The sequence below is a fragment of the Lynx canadensis genome, chromosome A2 (assembly GCF_007474595.2).
Source record: "Lynx canadensis isolate LIC74 chromosome A2, mLynCan4.pri.v2, whole genome shotgun sequence".
NCBI classification, from domain to species: domain Eukaryota; kingdom Metazoa; phylum Chordata; class Mammalia; order Carnivora; family Felidae; genus Lynx; species Lynx canadensis.
Genome location: NC_044304.2, coordinates 5,471,078 through 5,491,554, shown reverse-complemented (window position 1 = coordinate 5,491,554; position 20,477 = coordinate 5,471,078). Strand labels below are relative to the sequence as shown.

The 20,477-nt window shown below is 55.8% G+C and overlaps 1 protein-coding gene across 5 annotated transcripts in view; it reads left to right on the top strand.

Annotated features, from left to right (window-relative positions):
- Positions 1-19,637, top strand: part of CERS4 (ceramide synthase 4) — a 35,026-nt gene extending 15,389 nt beyond the window's left edge. For 2 of the 5 annotated variants that reach the window (XM_030298712.1, XM_030298722.1), the window contains exons 2-11: positions 8,072-8,245; positions 10,679-10,796; positions 11,440-11,558; positions 11,660-11,717; positions 12,042-12,092; positions 12,410-12,502; positions 12,715-12,843; positions 17,579-17,685; positions 18,950-19,106; positions 19,189-19,347. In XM_030298712.1, coding sequence (XP_030154572.1) covers positions 8,073-8,245; positions 10,679-10,796; positions 11,440-11,558; positions 11,660-11,717; positions 12,042-12,092; positions 12,410-12,502; positions 12,715-12,843; positions 17,579-17,685; positions 18,950-19,106; positions 19,189-19,347 — 1,164 coding nt within the window. In that variant the 5' untranslated portion in view covers position 8,072. Of the gene's footprint in view, positions 1-8,071; positions 8,246-10,055; positions 10,130-10,678; positions 10,797-11,439; positions 11,559-11,659; positions 11,718-12,041; positions 12,093-12,409; positions 12,503-12,714; positions 12,844-17,578; positions 17,686-18,949; positions 19,107-19,188 lie in introns of those variants that run through there. The other 3 variants (XM_030298739.1, XM_030298730.1, XM_030298748.1) reach the window with 3 other exon arrangements.
- The last annotated feature ends 840 nt before the right edge of the window (positions 19,638-20,477 follow it).

Here is a 20,477-nt window from a genome sequence, read left to right as displayed (position 1 = left end):
CATTAAAACATCGTAGATGAAGTGGCATGTAAAATGCATCTATAGTTCTTAAAGGGTAGTATGATGAAGACATACATACCCACTGCCAGGTTAAGGCACAGACTATGCTTGAATAAAGCAGGTGGAGGCATCTCAGACTGAAGGCTCGGCTGATGCAAAGGCCCGGAGGCTGGACCGCTGGGGAAAGCCCTTGGGCATCCCAGCGTCTGGGTGTGGGATAGCGCGGGGGCTCCCCGGAGCCGTAGGAGGGGGCGGATTCCACCAGGGTGGCCCACGGCCAGCCCCAGGCAGCTGCAGAGTGACCCCCATGGCCCCAGTGTCGGTGGTCCGGCCGGCTGAATGACCAGTGGCTTCTTGCTCTGAGCCCGGGCTTCCCAGTTCCGGAAATGGGGAGACTGTGGATCTGCGTTCTGGGGATCAAGCTGACCTTGCCTGTCGAAGCAGATGGTTTCTTTTTAAGGAGGCTCTGCACCCAGTGTGGGGCTTGAACTCACAGCCCCGAGATCGAGAGCCGCACGTTCCCCCGACGGAGCCAGCCAGGTGCCCCGGTGGTTTCTTTCTCGAGAAAGTCGGACCACCTGTGCCAAAGCCCTCGTGCCCACCCACCTGTCCATGTCTCTGTACCACCCGTTCATTCATCCACTTAGCAAACGGTTGGCATCTAACGTTGTACCAGGCCCTATTCTCAGGATTCAGCGGTGCCTAAAACAACACTCTGGGCTTCACGAGTCTTCTGCCTTGAGGTGAGACGGGCAAACTAGTAAATACGAGCTCACATAGGACAGGAAGACTAAAGGAGCAGAACAGGATATGGAGACGGAGTAACACAGAGGCTTCTTTGGTAGCCATCTGAGACGTTTTCTCTGATGAGTGAGCTGGGATATGAATAATGAGACAGAGCCAGACACGGGGCTGTGTGAGGGGACAGTGTGTGCAAAGGCCCCGGGGCAACAGTGAGCTTGGTGAGTTGGACACAGCACATGCAAAGCCCTGGGGCAGAAATGAGCTTGGTGAATTAGAAGGCCGGCAAGCAGCCATCGTAGTAAGTTGAGTTAGTGCGGTGAGGGAGGGTGTGTCAACAGAGCCGGAGTGCGGAGGGCACACGTGTGTCTGCATAGCAGGGGCTGGGGTGAGGCAGAGCCCTGGGCCTGGGGCCCTCCTCGGGGTCTTTGCAGAGAACGGCACGGTAGTGACTCCTGGACTGGCTCCCCCTCTGGTCATTCGCACCGCGCAGGGCCTCTGAGCAGAGAGGCCCAGAGCAGAGGAACCAGGGCTATCTGGAGGGGACAGCCAGGGCCCAGGGCAGGGGCGGCTGCGGTTATCTACAAACAACCCCCGCTTAGCACATCATGTGTTCCCTGCCTGGGCCTCCAGCCGGAGTCAGGTGACCCCAGGCAGTAGGCCAGGCTGCAGGGGCCGGGAGTCTGTGTGTATGTGTGTGTCCGTCCCTGGGCGGCCCAGACATCTGGAGTCTGAATTGATTTCCTTTTTCACAACCCGGGCAAGTCCTGCGTTTCCAGCTGGACTTAAAATAAAACAAAACAAACCTACGTGCACAGCCCTGCTCTGCTGGGGCTGGGGCGTTTGGAGGTTCTGGGGACCAACAGGGAGCCGTAAGCTCATTCGGACCTCTGAGCGGGGACAGGGACCCTCTGCTCATCCTCCCTCCCCGCATCAGCCCGAAGCCCTAATCTCTCCCGGTCTGGGGATATTTTTAGCCACTAAGAAGGATTATCAGAGTCTGGCTCCCAGGTGGCAGGGGCAGGGCTGGGAGCGAGGCCAGAGAGGCTTCAAGACCCAGCAGTCCTGCTGGGAGACTGGGGGCAGGGCTGGGGTGATGGGGATGTAGGCTCAGCCTGGTTGGGCTGGACCAGCCACTCGGTGAGTCTCCAGATGACCTCTCCGTGGCCCTGGCCAAGCCCAGCCTGAGTTTATTAGCTGCAGCTTTAAGGGAAGGCTGCAGAGGCCGAGGAGGTTCTGGGAAGAACCATCCAGAACCTGCTGCAGGCCAGCACCCCTCCTGCCCAGACTGCCCCTCATCCCACGCTGCCCTCTCTGTTGCTAATACAGAAGTCAGTTACACGTAGTGCCCGTTCTACCCCAGGGGTCGTTCCCACCACGCCGTGTGGGTATCCCATTTTACACATGGGGAAACTGAGGCACAGAGCAGCCTGGTTGCCTGCCTGAGGTTGCATTGCAGCTGGGACTCTGGCCCGTCTGCTGGGCTCCAGACCCTGTTCTCTTCTCACGCCACAGTGTCTCTTCTTTATCGAGAGGGTGGAGGGGTGGGAGGGGACAGACACTTTAGAGACAGGGTAGGGCTTCCGGGGCTAAGACCTCTGCGGTCCGGGTGGATCATTCTGACGTGGAGGCCAGAAAGGTTTGCCTGGGCTTGCTTCAGCTGAGGGTGCTGGAGTTCCAGACTGGTCACGCTTCCTTCCTTCTCCGTCCCCCACTGTTCCAAAAAGACTTTGTGACTAGCTCCCAGTATCACAGTGAGTGAAGCAGGGCTGGGGGAATGTGCTTGAACTGAATCCAAGGTCGGGGCAACCGGGGGGTACTTCCAGGAGGAAGTGACAAATGAACTGGGTTTTGAAGGATGCGTAGGAGTTTGCCAGACAGACAAGGAAGGGGTGTAAGCCCTGTGGAGGCAGAGCCCTTGCCTGTTCCCTCACCATGCAGGGTCCTCAGCACCCAACGTAGGGCAATAACTATTAGACGGGCATTCTAGGCAGAGGACAGCAGTTGTAGAAGTTGGCTGTGGGAAATCCTGTGGTGTGGGGGGAGCAGGAAGCGTCAGGCAGTGGGCTTTGAAGCTGGGACGTCGGCCGAGGCCTCGGATTGGAAGATGCCATCGCCCGTGTGTACTCTTCCTCCTCCCAAGCTCATCACGGCTCTTGCGCGCGTCACAGCTGTGCTGGATCCTGACCTGGGTGGCCCTTGAGTGGGGGAAGAACGTGGCATTGGGGGCCTGGACTCCTGGGTTCTGGCTTCAGCTCTGGCTGGCTGGCTGGGGGCTTTCCCGGGACTCCCCGCTCGCTTCCTTTGTGCTGGGGGGGGGGGGAAGGGGGGAGGGATGTCCGCTGGGTGAGGAGGGGGTTGGAGATGCCCTGCAGTGGGTGTGGCTCCGGTTGGGAGGCGGGAATGCCGGCCTGGGCACGTGTCCCTGTGCCCCTGTGGGTGTGTGGGATCAAGCCAACCTTGCCTGTTAGTGAAGACGGTCTCTCCTAGAGAGCTCAACCGCCCGGGCAGACGTCCCTGCGTCCACCTACCCATCTGTCCGTTCTGTCTGGGACGCCCGAGTCTCGTAGGTCTAGGCTAGCCACGGTCGCACACCCTCGGCCGCTTGTCAAGCTGCTGCCAGGGTGTCCACTGGTGGCACTGCCATTATCAGTCACCTCGCTGATTGCCAGATGCCTCACAACCTGGTCCTTTGTCTCCGCCCCTCCCTGCGCTATTCCACACGTCCCCGTGGACTTGAACGTCAGCCCTGCTGGCTCTGAGACTCGGACTCTGAGGCTTTTTCTTTTTTCTCCATTTGACTTGTCCTATTGTGATTTATAAGAAATAGGTGCTTGGTCTTTGTCCCTGGTCTCGCACAGAGCTTCCCAGACCCTTAGAATTTCCTGTGATAAGACCGATCGAGCAGTCTCTGGTTATGTTAACAAGGTGGCTTTGGGAAAGCCCCCGGTTGCCAGAGGTAGCAACTGTGAACCCAAGGTAAAAACTTTCAGTGCCCCCTGGTCCCACCTCCAGGGAGGGGAGAGGGCCTGCAGGTGAACTCAGTCACCAGTGAATGATGATTTCATCCAGCCTCCTTTGTAACGAAGCCTCCATGAAAACCCAAAGGGCGTTGTTCAGAGAGCTTCCTGGTTGGCGAATGCATGGAAATGGGGGGGGGGGGGGGTTGGTACATGTGGAGATGGGTGCCCCTTCCCCATGCCTTGCCCTCAACATCCCTTCTATCTGGCTGTTCCTGAGTTGTGTCCTGTTGCACGAGAACTGTGATCTAATCAGCGTGTTTCTCGGCGTTCTGCGAGCTGCTCTAGCAAATTAATCAAACCCAAGGAGGGGGTCCTGGGAACCTCTGATTTATAGCCAGTTGGTCAGAAGCACAGGTAATAATAATTTAGGCCCAGCTGGTGTCTGAAGGGGGGGTGGGGGGAGGACGGTCTTGTAGGACTGAGCCCTTGACCTGTGGGATCTGATGCCGTCTCCGTTGTTGCGTTGTTGTAGGACAGCTAGCTGGGGCCGTGGTGGGGAGAAGCCCACCCATTGGAACCGGAATCAGAAGGGTAGACTCGGGGCGCCTGGGTGGCTCAGTCGGTTAAGCATCTGACTCTTGATCTCAGCTCAGGTCTTGATCTCAGGGTCGTGAGTTCAAGCCCCACATTGGCTTGATGTGGAGCCTACTAAAAACGTCAACAACAACAAACAGAACAGAATTATAGACTTTTTATTTAATTTATTTTTACCCATTTATTTTTGAGAGAGAGAATGAACGAACGAGCGGGGGAGGGGCAGAGAGAGAGGGGGACAGTGTATCCCAAGCAGCCTCCGTGCAGACGGCACAGAGCCCGACGTGGGGCTCGAACCCATGAACCGTGAGATCATGACCTGAGCCAGAAACAGCCGCTTAACCGACTGAGCCACCTAGGCGCCTCCAGAATTATAGACGTTTTTAAAAAAACATTTAGGGGCGCCTGGGTGTCTCAGTCGGTTAAATGTCCAACTCTCGATTTCGGCTCAGGTCATGATCTCGCGGTTCGTGAGATCGAGCCCCGCATCAGTCTCTGTTCCTACAGCACAGAGCCTGCTTGGGATTCTCTCTCCCTCTCTCTCTGCTTCCCTCTTTCTCAAAATAAATAAATAAACATAAAAAAGTAAATGCAAACATTTTAATTTGCAGAGAGAAAAGGGCCCACGTTGTAGATGCATAACTCAGTGAATTTTCTCAACCTGAACAGCACTCGGACCAGGAGACAGAACATGCCAACACTGGGCAACCCCACGTCCCCCTTCTGGTCACTGTCCCTAGAGAGCAGCCACTTTGTCGATGTCCAGCACTGTGGTAGGCAGAGTACTGCTCCCTTAAGATACCCACGTCCCTAATCCTGGAAGCTTCGTGTGGCAAAGGACAGTTGAAGTTGCTAATCAGCTGACCTTGAGATGGGGTGACCCTGGATTCCCTGGTGACCCAGTGTCATTCCAAGGGTCTTTTTTGGAGGGGGAGGGGGCGTTGAGGAGAGCACGCACAAGCGAGGGAGGGGCGGAGAGAGAGGGAGAGAGAGAACCCCAAGCAGGCTCCATGCCTAACGCAGAGCCCGACGCGGGGCTTGGTCTCGTGAACCCTGAGATCATGACCTGAGCCGAAATCGAGTCGGTCGCTTAAGGGACTGAGCCACCCAGGCGCCCCAAGGGTCTTTGATAGAGGGAGGCAGGAGGGTCAGGGAGAGAGATGTGGGCTTTGAAGACAGAGGGCGCAGCCTTCCAGGGAGTACAGTGGCCTCTAGAAGCCAGAAAAGGCAGGAATGGGTTCTCTCCACCTCCAGAAGGAATGCGGCCCTGCCCAACCTTGATTTCAGCACCACAAGCCCCCGTCTCAGACCGCTGACCTCCAGTGTCTCTCGAGGGGGGCGCCTGGCTGGCGGTTCAGCAGGTAGAGCGTGCGACTCTTGATCTCAGGGTCGTGAGTTCCAGGGCCCCGCGTTGGGCGTGGAGATTACTTTAAAAATGAATACATAAATAAACATTAAAAAAAAAAGTCTCTGGGAACCTGCGCCCCTCCTCTCCACCTCCTTCCGGTGGACATCACCCCCTTCCGGCCTCCAGAAGGCCACTTCCCACACGGGCGCCAGTACCCCACAGCTTGTCATTGTATCTAAAATAAAACCAAGGGCCACAGAACCCCCAGACTCCACGGGCGGGGGTGGAAAATGGTCCAGCCACCCCAGAAAACAGTTTGGCAGTTGCTTATGAAGTGAAACAGGCGACTGCCCCGTGACCCAGGGATCCCACTCGAGCCCCAACAGAGGTTACCTTTGGACGGGGGATATGGAGATTGACCGGGAAGGGGGGAAGACGCACGAGAGCTTTGTGGCGGGACAGGAGGCTGCATGACACAGGTACCTGTATTTGCCAGAGGCGACTCTACGCGGAAGATTGATGCATTTTGCTCTAGTAAATTTTACCTTGAATGAAAAAAAAAAAAAAACCATAAGCAAATATTAAACTCTTGCTAAGGATCTGCATGCTGAAATATGTAGGGGTGATATGGCTTGACGTCTGCTGCTGATTTTAAAGTGCATCCAGAAGAGTAAATGGCCTGATGGCAGGGGGGCAGGGGGCGAGGGGGGCGGATGGAGGGGCGGACGGATGCACCAGCAGATGTGCAACAGAGCAAATGGGACAAAATGTGGGTGGTAGCATCTGGTGGTGGGTTACGGGTGTTCACGGTAAATTCTTTCGGTTTTTCTGTAGGTTTGAAATGTTTAATCGTAAATGTTGGAAATCATCCAAATTCCTCCCTGAAGCCCGTGGGCCCTGGGTGACCTGCCCCTGTCCCCCCTCCCTGGCCTTCCCTCCTTCCTCTCTCCCCCTCACTCACCCTGCTCCAGCCACAGGGGTCTCTTGCTGTTCCCTCAACACTCTGAGCTCCGTCCTGCCTCAGGGCCTTTGCACCTGCTGCTTGTGCCTCTGAAAGCCCCTCCCGACCACCAGTACCCTCTTCTGCATAAACCGAGGCCCTCCTCACCTCTGGGTTTCACGTCAGAGGGTATCTCATTAGACCTTCATTGGCCACCTCATTTAAAGCCATGGCCACCTGTGTATTTCCTGCCAGGTTCCATCACACCGTGTTACCTCATTCATGAATGTTTACTTGTGCATTGGCTGCTGTCCCTGCTGGGCTCTGAGCTCCATGAGGACAGGAATGTGTCTCCTTTTTTCCCTGCTGTATCCTCATCACCTAGCCCCATGCTGGCATGTATAAGTTGATCAGAGAACACCTCGTGGATGGATGGACAGACGGATGGGCAGCTGGGCAGGCAGATGGATGGATGGGCTGACAGGTAGAGGGATAGATGGGTAGAGGGACAGCTGGGCAGGCGGACGGACGGATGGACGGATGGATGGAAGGATAACTGGTTGGTGGATTGGTGGGTGGATGGATGGATGGACAGATGGATGGACAGTGAATGAATGGCAGGGAAGAAGGCAGATGGACAGATGGCCGTTAAGGATGAACACCCTAAGTGGGGACCAGTGTGGGGGTCTGGACAGTTGTCTCAAGATCTTGGGAAGGGGTGGGGCGCCTGGCTGGCTGAGTCAAAAGAGCATGTGACTCTTGATCTCAGGGGGTTGTGAGTTCAAGCCCCATGTTGGGTGTAGAGATTACTTAAAACTTTAAAAGGTAGGTAGGTAGTTAGGTAGATTGATCGATCGATCGATCGATAGATGGATCTCAGGAAAGGTCACAGCTGCTCAAACTCATCCAGACGGCCACTGGAAAGCTTTCTTGGCGGAAGGAGGCTCCACTTCCGTGGCACACAGGGTCATGCAGGGGACCCTCTTGCCCAACCGCAGTCACGTAGCAAGCGAGACAGCGACATTCACACCTGGAAGGGCGGGCGGTCAGGAAGGGAATCGCGGATTTCCCTTGTCGTCCTGGGCTGCACTGGAGGGACTGTCCCACAGCGACGGAAAGCTGTTCTGGACATCGGAGAACTCGAGTTGATGACCCCCGTCAGCCAGTCCCTTGACCACTGGCCACCTGTTTTCGCATCTGTAAAGTGCAAAATACTAGCTGTTTTCAGGAGCTGTGTCTGAAGGGTCAGTAGGCACCGGGCTAAGCACTTTGTGTGTCTCATCGGGCTGGGCCGACAGGTGGGTTACTGTCCCTGTTTGCCCAGTGAACTTGAGATTCAGAGAGGGCCGGTCATTTGCCTGAGGACACACAGCCCGAGGCTGCCGGGCGCTGGTGGGGGGGAGGCGAGGGCGGGTGGCGGACCCTCCTGCCCCACCCGTGGGTCCTGCGGGCCGAGCTCCTTTTCACCGGACCCCGTGTCCACAGGATGTGGTCCAGCTTCAACGAGTGGTTTTGGCAGGAGAAGTTATGGTTACCGCCCAACAGCTCGTGGGTTGCCCTGGAGGACCGAGATGGCCTGGTGTACCCCCACCCCCGGGACGTGTTGGCAGCCCTGCCCCTGGCACTGGCCCTGGTGGCCATGCGCTTCACCTTCGAGAGGTGAGTGCCGGGGTCGCTCACGTGTGTGTGTGTGTGTGTGTGTGTGTGCGTGTGTGCGCGCGCGCGCGTGCGTGCACGCGCGACGTGATCACCCCGGCCAGACGCCCTGCGGGGTTTCATCCTAATGTGTCCTGGACGGAGCCTGGCTCTGAGCCCGCGTGCCTCTCCCAGCCCCGTCTTGTCCCCAGCCCCTCGCGCCCGCACCCTTCCAGCCTCCGGTGGCTGGTTTCCCGCCACACGGGCTGCAGCTCGGGTCCCGCGTGCCAGCGTCTTTGGAAAATGGGCGGAGGCCCTGGAGGACGCGTTCTTGCTTTGCTGACCAAAGACAGGCCTGAAGAGGCCCCGGGGGCAAAGAAACTCTCGCCCGCTCCCTCCTGCCCCTCTCCTGTGGGCCAAGTGACCCTCCACCTCACCAGCCCTCCCCCACCTCCCCCACCCTGCCCCTACCATCCTTCCATCAGCCCCCCACATCCCTCTCACCCCCCATCATCCCTCCTACACCCCCTCCCCCTCCCCTCCCCTCCCTCCCGGCTCCTAACACCTTCCCTCCTCCCTCTGCCAAAGGAAGGAGCTGGGCACTCTGGCTTCCCCGTTTGTGCCCAAATCCCTCCCCCCTTCTCCCCTCCCCCTTGCAGCCTGGTTCCCTGCCCCCCTGCCCCGGTTCCCAGCAAGCCGGGTGCCAAACCCTGTAGATCTTCAGTCGTGTCTCATGGGACCCAGACCCTCCTTCACACTGGGGTTCCCTGCCTTTCCCTGCCTGGCTGTCTCCTGGGCACGGGCAGCTCTCCCAGGGCCCCTTCCCTCTGCCCCAGGTGCCCCACGCTTTCCACGTGGCCCAACACTGTAGTCACAGCTGATTCAGACCTGCCTTGCCAGGCCCCCTTCCTGCCGGACAGTCCCCTCCGTGATCAGCCACCCACCCCCTCTGAGGTTCCCCCTCCCCCTTAACGTCCCTCCCCAGGCGCCCTTCGCGGGCCCGCCACCTTCTATGCACCCACCTGGCCTTCTCCCTCACTCTTCTGCAGTTCCTTCAAGGCTGGGTTCCGGGAGACCCCCACCATGCCCTTCTGCTCCCCCCCCATAGAGCCCATAACTCCCTTCCGCCCCCACTTTGAGTCCCTGGCTTTGTCCTGCCCTGACCACCGGGAAATGAGAACACTCTACCTCTTGCCTTGTCTCTCCCACCCCCAAGGAGCTTCCCCGTGTCTGGGCTCACGTGATACAGGCGGGACACCGGGGACCCGGGAATACACACACTGAGGTTGTATTTATTTAACAGATACCCCTGGAGCACCTACTCTGTGCCCACCATTGCCCGAAGCAGCTTATGTGTCTTAACTCAGCCCCCTGTGCAACCCCATGAGGTGGTACTGTTATTATCCCCATTGTACAGAGTAGGAAATTGAGGCACAGAGAAGTTGAGGCACTGGCCTGTGGTCACACAGTGGGTAGGTCGTCTGGGACTAAGGCTTTGCCTGAGGGATTCTAAGAGGCCCAATTCAGCCAGGCTTTGAAGGGTGAGTCCTCATCTTTCCCACAGGGTGGGGAGGGCGCAAGACTATGCCCAGGTTCACTACTGGAGCCTGGAGTGGGGGGAGTTGTATATTTAACTGATGGCCTCCTTAGAGGTATGGGTGTATCCCATCCTAGAGTTATCCTTTCAAAGACCAGCGTGAGTGGGTAGCTTTTCCAGGGTTGAAGGCGGACGTTTTCGCCATCGCTAAAGTAAATCCTGGGCCAGTCTGCTGCTCACCCGCTGTGTAACCTTGGCCATACCTCTGACCTCTCTGAGCCTCGGTTTACTCATCAGGGCAATGGGGACTTTGACAGTAGAGTGAAATGAGCCAGGACCTAATGTGGATTCGTGCCTATGCTTGGCAGATTGTAAGTACTCAATAAATGACAGTCCCCTTCTCCCCCACTCCCCGGTCATGACAGAGTCTGGAATGAGTTCTTGCTGGGCTGCACTGAGCTCAGTTCTCCCAGACCGAGGCGGGTTTTGGATGGTGGGTAGGAAATTCCGTCCTGACCCCTGGCCTCAGGGGCCCTCTAGTGGAAAGTGTGGGGATTGCCCGGAGATCCGGGCTCCTGCACGTGACCCCGCTGGGAGAAGGGCCACCTGAGTGGGAGCAGACCCGCTCCTGCCTGTGGGGAACCCCAGCCTGACGGGGCACAGACAAGGACCCAGACCACCGTGAGACAGGCAGTGCGGGGGACCCTCGTTCCTGTTTGGGACTGAGTGCCGCTGGCCGAGTGCCCCAAAAGTTAACCTTCGCGTCCCCATCCTGAAGACCCACCCATCCAGCTGCCCTTCCTAGGTTTGGTCCAGTACGGCGGCCAGCCTACCCCTCCAGGGTTCCAGCGTGTGACCTGGCCCCTCGGAGCCTCAGTTTCCCCACCTGGATTGACCGGCTCTGTCTCCCCTGCACCCAGATTTATCGGCCTGCCCCTGAGCCGGTGGCTGGGTGTGCGAGATCAGGCCAGGAGGCCAGCAAAGTCAAATGCCACTCTGGAGAAATACTTCCTCACAGAGGGGTGTAAACCCAAGGAGGTGAGAGCCCCCTGACGCCCCCCCCCCATCGGCCTGCACGGCTGCCTTGCGGATGGGGCCCCAGGGGTTGGGATGACACCCAGTCGTCAACAGGGAAAGCCCAGTGCCCCTCTCCCCACCCCACCAGCCATCCCAGCTGCCCAGTGGGCACATCCTGGGACGGAGGTGGGGAGACCAGGTCTCTGCTGAGCTGGTGAGGAACAGAAGGCTGGACTGCTCTGGGGGTGGGGGAGACCAGAGCAGGCCTGTGACCTCCCCTGTGCCCATCCGGTGGGTGTGGCTCAGGGCCTTGGGATTCTTCCTCCCTTGTCCACCTCCCTCTGAAGGTAGGGGTGGGAGGCAAGGTCTCAACTGCCTCCCTGGGGTGGGGATAAGACCTGAGTGTTCCAGGAAAACCTCTAGGAGGGGGCTGCCCCAGCCCCGTCAGCCACCTGCCTGTCCTGTGAGCAGGACTGCTTTTTATATGGCCTCTTTGGGGGGACCCCACGCTGTGAACCCCCCTACTCCCCGCGTGCATAGGTAGACAGGCCCACAGGCAAGGCCTGGGGCAGCAGGGGAAGGGGGGGGGGACGCAGCTGGGTCTCACCTGTCCTGGGACAGGGGCAGGAGGGCCACCTCTGTGACCCCTGTCGCCCCTCCCCAGCCCCAGATGGCCTTCCTCGCTGCCCAGTGTGGCCTCACGCTGCAACAGACCCGGCGCTGGTTCCGGAGACGCCGGAACCAAGACCGGCCCTGCCTGAGCAAGAAGTTCTGTGAGGCCAGGTAAGCCCGGGGTGGGGCTGCGGGGGGAGGGGGGGGCTGGGGTGCCGGCGAGGGGTCTGCTCCCCTGGCGGCTGCCTCATGGGCTCCCTCGCCATCTGCAGCTGGAGGTTTGTCTTCTACCTGTGCTCCTTCTTCGGTGGCCTCTCCGTCCTCTACCACGTGAGTGCACCTGCCCTTTTCCCTGCCCCCCCACCCCCATCGATCCCACAAGCACTTGCTGTGCCCAGGGCCTGGGCTGGGGGCCGTGGAGGGGTTCGGGCAGAGGAGGGAAGTGCGCAAAGGCACAGAGAAGGGGAGAGGGCTGGGAGGGGTCCTGGCAGATCACTCAGGTGCCTGCTGAGGACATGCTGTGCGCGGGGAGCCGGGGGTGTGCAGCCGACAACCCTCGGTCTAGCGTGAGAGCAGCCCAGGGGAGGGCGCACCTGGGGAGTAGAGGGCTGGGCTCTGACCTTTGGGCAGCTTCAGACTCCCGGGTCCCTGCAGGAGTCATGGCTGTGGACACCGGTGATGTGCTGGGACAATTACCCAGATCAGGTGAGTGGTGGGCGGGGCTCCCAGGCCGGTGGGAGGGCGGGGGTGGTCAGAGCCCCTGTAGCCACAGGGGGGGAGCCAAACCTGGACATCACACGACACCCCTGAGGGCCACAGTATTTCCGCCTCCCCTGTGGAGTGGGTAGGGGCCAGAAGCCAGGAACCCTGGAGCAGGAGCCGCCACAGACCCCCTGCCCTTGACCGCCCCCACCTTCCCCAGTCATTTGGATCCAGAGGTCCTGGTTTTGAGCGAACGGGGAGGCCCCTGCCCCATGGGAGCCTCGACTCCCCACGGCTAACCTTGCCCCGCCCCGCCGCAGCCCCTGAAACCGGGCCTGTACTATTGGTACCTCCTGGAGCTGAGTTTCTACATCTCACTGCTGATCACGCTGCACTTGGATGTCAAGCGCAAGGTGAGGCCCAGAATCTGACTGGGCAGTGATGCCCTGGGGGAGTTGTGACCCAGTCTCCAACCGGAGGGATGGCCTCACCCCACACCCGGAAACCCCCTGGTGGCCTCAGGCCGGAGGCCCAGAGTCCACGAGGTACAGATGCTCCCAGCCCGGTGGGGGGGGGGGCCCTGCCACCCAACCTCCTCCCTGCAGTGACCCACCATCTCCCGCAGGATTTCAAGGAGCAGGTGGCACACCACTTCGTGACCATCACCCTGATCGTCTTCTCCTACAGCGCAAACCTGCTGCGCATCGGCTCTCTGGTGCTGCTGCTGCACGACGCCTCGGACTACCTCCTGGAGGTGGGCCTGGCCTGGCCCCGCCCCGCCCTCGCCCCGCCCTCGCCCCGCCCTCGCCCTGCCTTCCTGGGAGATGAGGCCACGCCCCATGAGGCCACGCCCCCTCCTGGCTTCCTGGGACCTGAAGCTCCTCACGCTCCCAGAAACACACACTTTACCTTTCTTTTTACATTTTTTTTTTATTAAAAAAAATTTTTTTTTAATGTTTATTTTTGAGACAGAATGTGAGTGGGTTAGGGGCAGAGAGGGAGGGAGACACAGAATCCAAAGCAGGCTCCAGGCTCTGAGCTGTCAGCACAAAGTCTCGAGCTGTGAGATCGTGACCTGAGCCAAAGTCGGATGCATAACCGACTGAGCCACCCAGGCGCCCCAATTTTTTTTTATTTTTAAATTTACATCCAAGTTAGTTAGCATATGGTGCAACAATAATTTCAGGAGTAGATTCCTTAGTACCCATTTAGCCCGTCCCCCTCCCACAACCCCTCCAGTAACCCTCTGTTTGTTCTCCATATTTAAGAGTCTCTTACCTTTTGTCCCCCTCCGTGTTTTTATATTATTTTTGCTTCCCTTCCCTTGTATTCATCTGTTCTGTGTCTTAAAGTCCTCATATGAGTGAGGTCCTATATTTGTCTTTCTCTAATTTCGCTTAGCATAATACCTTCTAGTTCCATCCATGTAGTTGCAAATGGCAAGATTTCATTCTTCTTGATTGTCGAGTAATACTCCATTGTGTGTACATACCACATCTTCTCTATCCATTCATCTGTCGATGGACATATGGGCTCTTTCCATACTTTAGCGATTGTTGATAGCACATGTTGGATTGCATGTGCCCCTTCAAAACAGCACACCTGTATCCCCTGGACAGATGCCTAGTAGTGCAAGTGCTGGGTCCTAGGGTAGTTCTACTTTTAATTTTTTGAGGAACCTCCAGACTGTTTTCCAGAGTGGCTGCACCAGCTTGCGTTCCCACCAACAATGCAAAACAGATCTCTCTTTCCGCATCCTCTCAACATCTGTTGTTGCCTGAGTTGTTCATGTTAGCCATTCTGATGGGTGTGAGGTGGTATCTCATTGTGGTTTTGCTTTGTATTTCCCTGATGACGAGTGATGTTGAGCGTTTTTTCATGTGTTGGTTGGCCATCTGGATGTCTTCTTTGGAGAAGTGTCTATTCATGTCTTTTGCCCATTTCTTTACTGGATTATTTGTTTTCGGGGTGTTGAGTTTGATAAGTTCTTTATAGATTTTGGATCTAACTCTTTATCTGCTATGTCGTTTGCAAATATCTTCTCCCATTCCGTCGGTTGCCTTTTAGTTTTGCTGTTTCCTTCACTGTGCAGAAGCTTTTTATTTTGATGAGGTCCCAGTAGTTCATTTTTGCTTTTGTTTCCCTTGCCTCCGGAGACGTGTTGACTAAGAAGTTGCTGTGGTGAGGTCAAAGATGTTTTTGCCTGCTTTCTCCTCGAGAATTTTGATGGCTTCCTGTCTTAGATTTAGGTCTTTCATCCATCTTGAGTTTATTTTTGGATATGGTGTAAGAAAGTGGTCCAGGTTCATTTTTCCGCATGCTGTTGTCCAGTTTTCCCATCACCACTTGCTGAAGAGACTGTCTTTATTCCATTGGATATTCTTTCCTGCTTTGTCAAAGGCTAGTTGGCCATACGTTTGTGGGTCCATTTCTGGGTTCTCTGTTGTGTCCCATGGATCTGAGTGTCTGTTTTTGTGCCAGTACCATACTGTGTTGATGATTACAGCTTTATAATACATCTTGAAGTCCGGGATTGTGGTGCCTCCAGCTTTGGTTTTCTTTTTCTGGATTGCTTTGGCTATTCGGGGTCTTTTCTGGTTCCATACACATTTTAGGATTGTCCTAGCTCTGAAGAATGCTGGTGTTATTTTGATAGGTATTGCATTGAGTATGTAGATTGCTTTGGGTAGTATTGACATTTTAACAATATTTGTTCTTCCTATCCAGGAGCATGGAATATTTTTCCATTTTTTTGTGTCGTCTTCAATTTCTTTCATAACCTTTCTATAGTTTTCAGTGTGTAGCTTTTTCACCTCTTTGGTTAGATTTATTCCTGGGTATTTTACGGTTTTTGTGCAATGGTAAATGGGATCAATTCCTTGATTTCTCTTTCTGTTGCTTCATTATTGGTGTATAGGAATGCAACCGATTTCTGTGCATTGATTTTATATCCTGCGACTTTGCTGAACTCATGGGTCAGTTCTAGCAGTTTTTTGGTGGAATCTTTTGGGTTTTCCATATAGAGTATCACGTCATCTGCAAAGAGTGAAAGTTTGACCTCCTCCTGGCCAATTTGGATGCCTTTTATTTCTTTGTGCTGTCTGATTGCTGAGGCTAAGACTTCCAATACTATGTTGAATAACAGTGGCGAGAGTGGACATCCCTGTCTTGTTCCTGACCTTAGGGGAAAAGCTCTCAGTTTTTCCCCATTGAGGGTGATATTAGCAGTTGTTCTCTCATATATGGCTTTTATGATCTCGAGGTATGATCCTTCTATCCCCACCTTCTTGAGGGTTTTTATGAAGAAAGATGCCGTATTTTGTCAAATTCTTTCTCTGCATCTATTGAGAGGATCATGTGGTTCTTGCCCTTTCTTTGATTGATGTGATGAATCACATTGATTGTTTTGTGGATATTGAACCAGCCCTGCATCCCAGGTATAATTACTGCTTGGTCGTGGTGAATAATTCTTTGAATGTATTGTTGGATTCGGTTGGCCAGTATCTTGTTGAGGATTTTTGCATCCATGTTCATCAGGGAAACTGGCCTATAGTTCTCCTTTTTAGTGGGGTCTCTGTCTGGTTTTGGAATCAAGGTAATGCTGGCCTCATAGAAAGAGTTTGGAAGTTCTCCTTCCATTTTTATTTTTTGGAACAGCTTCAAGAGAATAGGTGTTAACTCTTCCTTAAATGTTTGGTAGAATTCCTCTGGAAAGCCATCTGGCCCTGGACTCTGTTTTTTGGGGAGATTTTTGATTACTAATTCAATTTCCTTACTGGCTATGGGTCTGTTCAAATTTTCTATTTCTTCCTGTTTCCGTTTTGGTAGTGTATATGTTTCTAGGAATTTCCCCATTTCTTCCAGGTTGCCCATTTTATTGGCGTATAATTGCTCATAATATTCTCCTATTATTGTTTTTATTTCTGCTGTGTTGGTTGTGCTCTCTCCTCTTTCATTCTTGATTTTATTTATTTGGGTCCTTTCCTTTTTGATCAAACTGGCTAGGGGTTTATCAGTTTTGTTAATTCTTTCCAAGAACCAGCTCCTAGTTTCATTGATCTGTTCTAATGTTTGTTTGTTTGTTTTTTGTTTGTTTGGTTTTTTTTTGATAGCATTGATTTCTGCTCTAACCTTTATTATTTCCTGTCTTCTGCTGGTTTGGGGTTTTATTTGCTGTTCTTTTTCCAGCTCTTTAAGGTGTTAAGGTTAGCTTGTGTATCTGAGACCTTCCTTCCTTCTTTAGGAAGGCCTGGATTTCTATATACTTCCCTCTTATGACCGCCTTTGCTGCGTCCCAGAGGTTTTGGGCTGGTTCTGGGCATTTTCATTGGCTTCCGTGTTTTTAAGTTCCTCTTTAACTTTTCGGTTAGCCCATTCATTCTGTAGTAGGATGGTCTTTAATCTCCAAGTATTTGTTATCTTTCCACATTTTCTCTTGTGGTTGATTTTGAGTTTCATACCGTTGTGGTCTGAAAATATGCACAGCATGATCTCAATCTTTTTGTACTTGTTGAGGGCTGATCTGTGTCCCAGTATGTGATCTATTCTGGAGAACGTTCCGTGTGCACTGGAGAAGAATGTATATTCTGCTGCTCTAGGATGAAACATTCTGAGTATATCTGTTAAGTCCCTCTGGTCCAGTGTGTCATTCAAAGCCTTTGTTTCCTTGTTGTTGGTTTTTTGATTAAATGATCTGTCCATTGCTGTAAGTGGGGTGTTGAAGCCCCCCACTATTATGGTATTATTATCAATGAGTTTTATGTTTGTGATTAATTGATTTATATATCTGGGTGTTCCACATTTGGCACATAAATGTCTACAATTGTTATGTATTCTTGGTGGATAGACCCCTTAATTATGATATAATGCCCTTCTTCATCTTTTGTTACAGTCTTTAAAGTCTAGATTGTCTAAGTATGGCTACTCCGGCTTTCTTTTGGCGACCGTTAGCATGATAGATGGTTCTCCGTCCCCTTACTTTCAATCTGAAGGTGTCTTTAGGTCTAAAGTGGGTCTCTTGTAAACAGCATATAGATGGATCTTGTTTTCTTATCCATTCTGTTACCCTCTGTCTTGTGATTGGATCATTGAGTCCATTGACGTTTAGAGCGAGTACTGAAAGATATGAATCTGCTGCCATCGTGTTGCCTGCAGAGTTAGTCTTTGTTGCTTTTGGTCCTTTTTTTTTTCTCTCGTCTTTTCTCCCCTCAGAGGCCCCCTTAAAATTTCTTGCAGGGCTAGTTTAGTGGTTGCAAACTCCCTTAGTTTTTGTTTGTCTGGGAAACTCTCTGTCTCCTCCTATTTTTGAATGACAGCCTTGCTGGATAAAGGATTCTTGGCTGCACCCACTTTAGCTTTCTAGACGGCTCCTGGAGAGGAGGCCCCGCCCTTTCCCCTCCCCACCTACTTCCCCTGTGCCCACCATCGTGGTGGCACCATTGTGCCCCCCCTGTGCCTGAGTCCGATTCTCTCCGTTGCCCCCCTCCCAGGCCTGTAAGATATTCAATTACACGCGTTGGCGGAAAGCATGCGATACCCTCTTCATCGTCTTCTCCTTGGTCTTCTTCTACACTCGCCTCGTGCTCTTCCCTACGCAGTGAGTCTGCCCTCGTGCCGGCTGAGAGGGGAGTGCCTGAGATCCAGGCCTGCCTCACCCTCGGTTCCCTCACCCAGGGAGCTGGGGGTGTTGGCCTGGAGGCTTTCAGGGGAGGGCCAGTAACGGTGTCCCTGGGACTGGACGCAGCATATGCAAAGGCCCAGTGGCAGGAGAGACAGAAAACTGGGCGCGGTCATTCTCGCACGTGCCCAGAACATGGAGTAGGGGGCAGGGTTGGGCACCTGCTCACTAAAGTCTCCCCAGTCTATTTGCTGAGCCTCTCCTGGCAGAGGGAACAACACGAAGATCTCTGCTCACGTGGAGCTGACACTGGGGGTGGGCAGGGGAATAGAAGAAATAAAGCAAACAGGTAAAATGCAAAGCCTGAGGGAGTGATGTGCTAAAGAGAAAATGAGGTCAGGAAGGCACAGGAAGTGTATAGGTAGCTGGTCACTGACGAGATTCGGAGAGACTGGAGGGAGAGAAGCACACTGATCGTAGGGGAAGACTGGTCCAGGCACGGCATGTGCAAAGGCCCTAGGGCAGGACCAGGCCTGGTGTGTTGGAGGCACAGCGAGGAGACCCGTGTGGCTGGAGCTGAGTGAACAAGGGAGGAGGGGACAGGGCAGGTGGCACAGGATCTTGGGGGTCACGGGGAGGACTTGGGCTTTTACCCCAATGAGCAGAGAGCCCTGGAGGGCTGCGGGTGGGAGAGGGACAGACCTGACTCAGGCTCACAGGCGCCCCCTGGTAGCTGCTGGGGACCGGCCGGTGGGAGACCTGAGCAGCAGCTGGGGGGCGCCTGGAGGGTGCGGTGCAGGTGACAGAGGTGGGTGGGCCCGGGGTCCCCCGAGGGTCGTAAAACGGGAATGAGCTCAGAGCTGTTGCTTGAGGAGCAGGAGCTGAGCTTTGGGTGGGCCGGTTCGAGGGACCTGTGGGGTCCCCGGAAGTGTCCTGGAGGACGCAGCGGGTGCACCAGCCTGGGGCTCCAGAGAGAGAGCTCCCCGTCCGGAGTTTGCAGCTCGTGGGCCTGAATGGCCGGCGGGCAAGCTGTGCGTTCTCACAGCTTAACACAACCGGGCGAGAAGGGGCACTTAAATGCCCGGAGGGCCTAGGTATTACTCGGGGGGGCAGTGGGGAGCCACGGAAGGTTCTGGAGCCAAGAAGGTCGCCCGAGACCGAGCGGTCCCCAGGGCCGGGGGCACGGGGGTGGTGCCCGGTGCCTGGTGAAGCCCCACCTCTCCCCCCTCCTCACCTGCCGCAGGATCCTCTACACCACATACTACGAGTCCATTGCCAGCTCGGGCCCCTTCTTCGGCTACTACTTCTTCAACGGCCTTCTCATGATGCTGCAGCTGCTGCACGTGTTCTGGTCCTGCCTCATCCTCCGCATGATCTACAGCTTTACGAAGAAAGGCCAGGTAGGGCCGGGCAGGGGGGCGGCTCGCGGGCGCCTCCCCGGAGCCCCGCCCTCACGCCCCGCCCCGCCCCTCCTCCCCCCAGATGGAGAAGGACGTCCGCAGCGACGTGGAGGAGGCCGACTCGAGCGATGGGGACGTGGCCCAGGAGTCCCTGCCGCTGAAGAACGGGGCGGCCCCCACCGACGGTCCTCGGAGCCGGGCGGCCGGGCGGCTGGCCAACGGGCACGCGCCAGCCACATAGCCAGCCGAAGACCGGCCTCGCGGGCCTGCTCCCGGGGCCCTGTGGCTTGGATTTGCGGGGCGGCAGGACCGGAGGCCCCGGGGCGGCTCTGGAGACAGGGAGGGACCTCCCGCAGGGGCAGGGGCAGGGCTGATGATCTGTCTCCAGCCCCCTCTCTCTGCCCACCCTTCCCTTCCCTTCCCTTCCCTTGGGCAACTGGACAGAGCTGGGGAGGGCGGGCGGTAGCCCGCCGGAGCCACCTCCAGGCTGAAAGGGGTCCAATAAAACTTGAACGGAGCCAAGTTCTCTGAGCGCGCTTGTGTCCGTGTTCTAGTTCCTCATCCATCCCCGGAGGCCCCAAGGGGACTCTAATTACAGACCGTACCAATGAGACCCTCTGGGCCACCCCAAGACACACGCCCACCCCCAGGGGACTCCGCAAGCGGGCAGGGAGACCCCCCCCCCCCAGGCGACTCAATCCCTGGTACCCAGCCCTGTAGGTAAGCCATCACCTTCCAGCACCGCGCAGCCTTCGGCCAACTCCACCCCCAGCTTACAGGTGGGAAGGTACGAGGCCCACACAAGTCAGAGGCGGGGCAGAGGGCAGGCTCGTTCGGTCTCCACAGCCCCTGCTCAACACTGGCAGGCTCCCTGGAGACGGTGAGATAGGGCCCAGGGGGAGAGTTCCTGTGGGACAAGCCAAGGGAGTGTCCATCCACAGCTCTAGAAATCCCGGCCACAAGGCCCCAGGCAGGCCCAGAGGGGCTGCCTCCAGGGGCGGGGAGGGGCAGGGCTGGCAGGGTTGGAGGCCGCAGGATGGGCAAACCAGGCCCTCCGACGGGTGGGGGAAGGGGTACAGATCTGGTCAAGCTGCTCAGCACAGGGGAGGAGGGAGGCGCTGCTGTGTCTCCGCTAGGAGACTCTCCCCTCTCCCCTCCCCCCAGAGGGACCGGAAGGGCCAGGAGCACAGAGGAGAACAGCCGTCCAGGAGGAGGGAGAAGCAGCGGGGTGAGCGAGTTGGGGGGATGGGAAGACGGGAAGATCTGGAGGGGAGAGGGAGGCAAGAACAAGGAGGGAAGCAGGGGCTACGGGATGGGACTGTGAAAGAGGAAATGGTAAAGACAAGCCGTGTCAATTTCACCTCCTGCTTT